At 42.0% G+C, this 7,489-nt stretch overlaps 1 protein-coding gene across 1 annotated transcript; it reads left to right on the top strand.

The window, feature by feature from the left end:
• The first annotated feature begins 262 nt into the window (after window positions 1–262).
• On the top strand, window positions 263–6,984 carry LOC148580114 (uncharacterized). The gene is made up of 6 exons (XM_088491647.1): window positions 263–1,048; window positions 1,196–2,292; window positions 2,656–2,981; window positions 3,645–3,898; window positions 3,995–4,445; window positions 6,854–6,984. Exons 1-6 carry the CDS (start codon window positions 263–265, stop codon window positions 6,982–6,984), a joined length of 3,045 nt encoding a protein of 1,014 aa, XP_088347773.1.
• Window positions 6,985–7,489: the final 505 nt, after the last annotated feature.

Below are 7,489 nucleotides of genomic sequence, written 5' to 3'. Positions count from 1 at the left end.
TTTCTTGCTTAAAGCTCTACGCGATTGGACACCTTCTTGGAGTAAAGCTCGGATTGTCACAAGGCTTAAAGGTCGGCACCGAAGATAATAACTCGGCGTCGACTCCCAGAGACTGAGCTCTCCTTCCAGGTATCCATACAAGAACAATTGGCGCCCACCGTGGGGCCGAAAATATAAACCTCTCCATATATCATCGGCCTCGAGGTTCCCGTTTGAAGTCAGGGCTAAACAACCTCCACCCACACCATCCGAATTGCTCCAGATGGTGACCGAGTTGCGGCAAGCCGTGGCCGAGGAGAACCAAAGAATGGCAAATCAAATTGCCAACTTGAATAACACTCGAACCGAAAACAACAATGACTGGCAAGAACGGACAGAAGAAGCCGAGCAGCAGTCAGGGCCAACACATGTCTCAGACACTGCTCGACAGGAAGAGGAGCAACCCGAACATAATAAAGAAGCTCAGAAAGACATAGAGAATGACGATCAGGAAAGCTCCACTGGACCATTCACGGCAGAGGTGATGAACTTCGTGCTACCCCGAAGGTTTACTCTGACGACCACCCTAACTCCCTATGATGGGTTAGGTGATCCAAAGAAATACATCAAGAAATTCACCTCCATAATGATAGTAAATGGTGCATCCGATAAAGTTTTATGTCATTTTTTTCCATCTTACTTAGACGGTTCTGCACTTGATTGGTTTTGTTCTTTGCCTGCAGGTTCCATTTCTCGATTTCGAGACATATCAAAGCCCTTTGAGAAGAACTTCGCTGGATCAGCCATCTACCTACATGACTCCGATTACCTGAACACAGTCAAGCAAGGCCAGCACGAAAGCCTCAAGGACTACATGACGCGCTTCACAAAGATAGCCATAAGTATACCCAGTCTCCACCCCGAGGTGGAACTACACGCCATAAAAAGCGGATTACGACCAGAAAAATTCCAGGAAACTATTGCTGTGGCCAAACCAAAAACAACGGCCGAGTTCCGTGAAAAAGCTAAAGGACAGATCGACATCGAAGAACTCCGACAAGCTTGGAAAGTAGAAAAGCCTCACTATAGAGACGACGACAAAACACGGGACAGCTAGAAGAATTTCAAACCAATTCCACGATATGAGACCTACACCAAATTCAGCACCAAGCGCGATGATATCATCAAGGAAATCTTAAATTCGAAATTAATCAAGCCACCAAGAAAAGCTGGCAGTTACCCAGATTCAAAAGGCACTGACCGATCAAAATACTGCTCCTTCCACCAGAAGCACGGACACAATACCGACGACTGCGTCATTGCCAAAGACCTACTAAAGCGACTAGCTCGGCAGGGTCACCTAGACAAATACATCAGCGGCCACATGCAGCGGCAAGCACCTCCTTCAGGAGACCTAAGCTCGGTTACACAACATGGCCGAGATAGAGACCGACCGAACAATAGCCATCCTGAAGTACCAACACGTACAATTAACTGTATTTCCAGAAGTTTTGCAGGTGGAGGAGCCACAAACTTGGCAAGAAAGAGATCTTACCGAGCTATACTTTCCATCAACGCTAATCAAATTCAACAGCAGCCGCTGCCGACATCTCCACATATAACATTCCAGACAGCCAATCATGACAACAATGTAGCAAATCTGGATGATCCTGTCGTAATCTCCCTACAGCTCGGAGATCTCCTAGTTAAAAAGGTGTTGCTCGACCCAGGCAGCAGTGCCGATGTTCTCTTTTACTCAACATTCCAGAAAATGAAACTGAGCAATAACGTCATCCAACCTTCCACTGGTGACTTGGTAGGATTCTCAGGTGAGCGAGTCCCGGTTATGGGCTCTGTGTGGTTACAAACCACACTCAGTAAGTTTCCCTCGTCAAAAACTTCAGACATTCAATACTTAGTTGTTGATTGCTTCAGTCCCTATAATTTAATACTTGGCCGACCTTTCTTAAATAGGTTCGGCGCTATAGTGTCTACAATTCATCTTTGTGTTAAGTTCCCTTTGCAGGACAACACAATTGCAACCATTCACAGTGATGTCCGAGAAGCCCGGGAATGCTACAACAATAGTCTCAAAAGACCTAACCGTAACACAAAAGCCCATGTTCACAATATCGGCAACATGAACGACCAACACATGCTGGCCGACCTTGATCCCAGAGTGGGAACACTAGAAAGAGCAACCCTAACAGAAGACCTAGATAAAATCTATTTCACAGAAAACACGGACAAATTCACATACGTCGGCTCAACATTATCCTCAGAAGAAAAATCATCATTCCAAGCATTCTTATAGTAAAATGCCGACCTGTTTGCTTGGACCCCAGCTGATATGCCAGGCATCAACCCATCCATCATATCACACAAGTTAGTGTTAGATCCATCTGTCCGACCTATAGCACAGAAAAAGAGAAATCTCGGCCACGACCGAAAATAGGCTTCCCTAGAAGAAACCAAGAAGCTCATCAACGCGGGCTTCATCCGAGAAATCAGATTCACAACATGGCTGGCGAACGTCGTCATGGTTAAAAAACATAACGGTAAATGGCGCATGTGTGTTGATTTCACCGATCTCAACAAAGCATGCCCCAAAGATTCCTACCATTTGCCCTCTATTGATTGTTTAGTTGATAATGCCTCTGGTTTTGAAAAACTCAGCTTTATGTATGCATATTTTGGTTATAACCAGATCCAAATGCATCCATCCGATCAAAATAAGACAGCTTTTATTACTGAATATGGAAACTATTGTTATAACGTCATGCCATTTGGTCTTAAGAATGCAGGTGCAACATATCAACGTCTAATGGACAAAATCTTCGCCAAACAAAGCGGCAGAAACATTGAGGTCTACGTCGATGATATGGTCACCAAGACAAAGATCGCCAACAATCACCTTGATGACCTCACAGAAATCTTCGGACAGCTAAGAAAATACAACATGCGGTTAAATCCCGAAAATTGTGCATTTGGTGTTCAAAGCGGTAAATTCCTCGGCTTCATGCTCACTAGCCGAGGTATTGAGGCAAATCCAGAAAAATGCCGAGCTATTTTAGACATGACAAGTCGACACACCATCAAGGAAGTCCAACGCTTAACAGGGAGACTTGCTGCACTTTCTAGATTTTTACCTTGCCTAGCTTCTAAATCCTCATGTTTTTTCCAGACTTTAAAAAACAAAAAAGCTTTCCAATGGACTATTGAATGTGAACAAGCATTTACAACTATCAAAGAAACTCTTTCAAAACCACTAATTTTACAAACCCCCTTACAAGGGGAGCCATTATTCTTATATTTATCTGTCACTAACTGGGCTATAAGCTCCGCCCTTGTCACAGAAAGAGAAAAGAAAGAATTCCCGATCTATTTTATCAGCAAAATCTTACAGAATGCCGAGGTTCGATACCTGAGCATTGAGAAACTGGCCCTCGCCCTTGTCTTCTCAGCCAAGAGACTCCGACCATACTTTCAAAGCCATGAAATCCATGTTCGAACAGATAAACCTCTGCCGCAAGTCCTGCAGAAGCCTGAGCTGGCTGGCCGACTAGTAAAATGGTCAGTGTAGCTATCCGAATTTGATATCAAGTACGAAGGCCGAGCATCAATCAAATCCCAGTTTTTGGCTGACTTTATTGCCGAATTCTCAGTACTGAGTACAACTGAAGACTACATCGAATGGTCTTTATACGTCGACGGGTCCTCCAACCCACAGGGGTGTGGCGCAGTTATCATACTTGATGATGGCCACGACAACGTCATCGAACACTCCCTTAACTTCTCATTTAAAGCAAGCAACAATCAAAGTGAGTATGAAGCACTAATTGCCGGCCTTAGACTCGCTGCCAACCTAAACATCACCGAACTTAAGGTATATTGCGACTCCTTGCTTATCGTCCAACAGGTAAACAACTTATACCAAGTTAAGGACCCTTTGCTTTCTAAATACCTGGATGTCGTACAAAATTTACTTCCAAAATTTTCTAAATATGAAATACAGCATATACCAAGGGAGAGTAATGGCCGAGCTGACATTCTGTCCAAACTCGCCAGCACTCAACCAAATGGGTCATCACTTTATCAGTCAACACTACTTAAGCCAAGCATTGAACTAACACAAGTCTTAAGTGTAACACAGGAAGCAGATTGGAGATCCTCAAACATACAGTATCTCCAAACAGGGATCTTGCCAGGCGACGTCGAAAACGCTCGGCACTTCCGCCGACAAGCGTCCTTTTTTACAATTTATAATAATTGCCTATATAGACGGGGATTCTCTCGTCTATTGCTTAAATGTCTTTGCAGAATAGAAGCCGAGCTTGCACTTACTGAGGCACATGAAGGGATCTATGGAACACACCTCGGAGCCCGAAGTCTTTATTCAAAAATCCTCAGAGCTGGATTATATTGGCCGACAATACGACAGGATTGTCAAGCAAAAGTTAAAAGCTGTAACAATTGCCAAAAACACAGTCTGATTACACATCTCCCGGCCGAACTCTTACACTGTTTCGAGGTTAGCTGGCCGTTCAACCAATGGGGCATAGATATCCTCGGACCTTTCCCTACAGCAGTAGGTCAGGTAAAATTCCTTGTGGTAGCAATTGATTATTTTTCCAAATGGATAGAGGCACAACCTCTAGCCAAGATTACATCAAATTGATTATTTTTCAATTGATTATTTTTCAATTGATTATGCTTCATTTAAATCTCAACCTACTTCATTAAAAAATACTCTTAGGCTAAGCTTGGGGGCTATGATCAGGACCGTTACAAGATCGGCATTACAGACCATAACTCGGCAATTTACGTTACAAGATCGGCATTACAGACCATAACTCGGCAATTTACGTTATTAATCAGCGTTACAGTTACTAATCGGCAATCAATGTCATTTATTAAAAAGTGACGTTACAAATCAGCTTAACGGACTGCTTCACAAACATGAAACGTCCAACCTGACGGTCACTGATGAGCGGATAATTTATACGCTTTTTGGCATTGTTTTTAGTATGTTTTTAGTAGGATCTAGTTACTTTTAGGGATGTTTTCATTAGTTTTTATGTTAAATTCACATTTTTGGACTTTACTATGAGTTTGTGTGTTTTTCTGTGATTTCAGGTATTTTCTGACTGAAATTGAGGGACTTGAGCAAAAATCAGATTCAGAGGTTGAAGAAGGACTGCTGATGCTGTTGGATTCTGACCTCCCTGCACTCAAAGTGGCTTTTCTGGAGCTACAGAACTTGAAATGGCGCGCTTTTAATTTCGTTGGAAAGTAGACATCCAGGGCTTTCCAGAAATATATAATAGTCTATACTTTGGCCAAGAATAGATGACGCAAACTGGCATTCAATGCCAGCTCTCTGCCCAATTCTGGCGTCCAACGCCAGAAAAGGATCCAAAACCAGAGTTGAACGCCCAAACTGGCACAAATGCTGGCGTTCAACTCCAAGAAGGACCTCTACACGTGTAGCACTCAAGCTCAGCCCAAGCACACACCAAGTGGGCCCCGGAAGTGGATTTATGAATCAATTACTTATTTCTGTAAACCCTAGTGACTAGTTTATTATAAATAGGACCTTTTACTATTGTATTAGACATCTTTTGAACCATCTTTGAATCTTTTGATCATCTTTGGACGCCTGGTTCTTAGATCAGAGGAGCTGGCCATTCGGCCATGCCTGGACCTTTCACTTATGTATTTTTAACGGTAGAGTTTTTACACTCCATAGATTAAGGTGTGGAGCTCTGCTGTTCCTCAAAGATTAATGCAAAGTACTACTGTTTCCTATTCAATTCATCTTATTTCGCTTCTAAGATATTCATTCGCTCTTCAACCTGAATGTGATGAACGTGACAATCATCATCATTCCCTATGAACACGTGCCTGACAACCACTTCCGTTCTACCTTCGACTGAATGAGTATCTCTTAGATCTCTTAATCAAAATCTTCGTGGTGTAAGCTAGAATGATGGCGGCATTCAAGAGAATCCGGAAAGTCTAAACCTTGTCTGTGGTATTCCGAGTAGGATTCAATAATTGAATGACTGTGACGAGCTTCAAACTCGCGATTGCTGGGCGTAGTGACAGAACGCAAAAGGATAGTAAATCCTATTCCAGCATGATCGAGAACCGACAGATGAATAGCCGTGCCGTGACAGGGTGCGTTGACCATTTTCACTGAGAGGACAGGATGTAAGCCATTGACAAGGGTGATGCTTCCAGACGATTAGCCGTGCCGTGACAGGGCATTTGGATCATTTTCCCGAGAGAAGACCGAAAGTAGCCATTGACAATGGTGATGCATTACATAAAGCCAGCCATGGAAAGGAGTAAGACTGATTGGATGAAGATAGCAGGAAAGCAGAGGTTCAGAGGAACGAAAGCATCTCTATTCGCTTATCTGAAATTCTCACCAATGATTTACATAAGTATTTCTATCCCTATTTTATTAATTATTTTCGAAAACACCATTACTATTTTATATCCGCCTGACTGAGATTTACAAGGTGACCATAGCTTGCTTCATACCAACAATCTCCGTGGGATTCGACCCTTACTCACGTAAGGTATTACTTAGACGACCCAGTGCACTTGCTGGTTAGTTGTGCGAAGTTGTGAACCATGGTATTGGCATCATGTTTTTGGCGCCATTACCAGGGAAAGAAAGAGCGATGAATTTTACATAATCACAATTTCTGCGCACCAGTCACCCTTATTATTGCTCTTTAATACAGGCAATAAAGCAGGAACATAACCGATTTATACATTATCACCTATAAAAAGGTATGATCTTCTATTCTAAAAGATACATTGAATTCTCAATACTGACTTAAGCTTTAGAGTGCTTTTGCAGGTACACTCTCCCCTGTTTCTTGCTCAAAGCTCTACGCGATTGGACACCTTCTTGGAGTAAAGCTCGAATTGTCACAAGGCTTAAAGGTTGGCACCGAAGATAATAACTCGGCGTCGACTCCCAGAGACTGAGCTCTCCCTCCAAGTATCCATACAAGAACAATGTGTTATCATCCGAGACTTAAACCTCTATTTATACACATATAAAACCTTAATTTTTTACACTCCACTAATTAAAAATAAAAAATTCTTTCATTCAAAAACTGATCCACCCAAAAATTAATGGACATCCAACTCATTTCTCATTCTTATCACAATATTCCTCCCCATTACAATATTCCTCCCCATTTTGGTGAACAATAATTGAACGAATCCAAATCAGCCGTGCAATCAAAGTTACGCAAACTCCACGACCAAAAAAAGAGTTACGCAAACTCATGTCATATTCTGGATGGCTTTATAGTTAAGGTAATCAAATTCCCAAACCTAAACTCGTACGTAGAACTAATTAATTTTATACGAATTAAGATAAGTGTTTTTTAAGGAATTAAGATAAATTTGAATCATAAGTTTAAAATTGTAAACTGTTATTTACTCGTAAAATTTTAAATTCATTTGGAAATCTTAAATTATAAAA

This window comes from Arachis ipaensis, chromosome B10 (assembly GCF_059453495.1).
Source record: "Arachis ipaensis isolate K30076 ecotype BB chromosome B10, ASM5945349v1, whole genome shotgun sequence".
Lineage (NCBI taxonomy): Eukaryota > Viridiplantae > Streptophyta > Magnoliopsida > Fabales > Fabaceae > Arachis > Arachis ipaensis.
Note: the sequence above shows the minus strand (reverse complement) of the source record. Positions and strands in the feature narration are given on the sequence as shown.

Bases quoted from the DNA above. Each gene is read 5' to 3' on its own strand.
- LOC148580114 (XM_088491647.1), top strand. From the start codon at position 263: ATGGTGACCGAGTTGCGGCAAGCCGTGGCCGAGGAGAACCAAAGAATG. The intron at 2,293-2,655 runs GTAAAATGCCGA...TGAAAAACTCAG, and splicing joins TCATTCCAAGCATTCTTATA to CTTTATGTATGCATATTTTG. The intron at 4,446-6,853 runs GTAACAATTGCC...GTGCTTTTGCAG, and splicing joins TCAAGCAAAAGTTAAAAGCT to GTACACTCTCCCCTGTTTCT.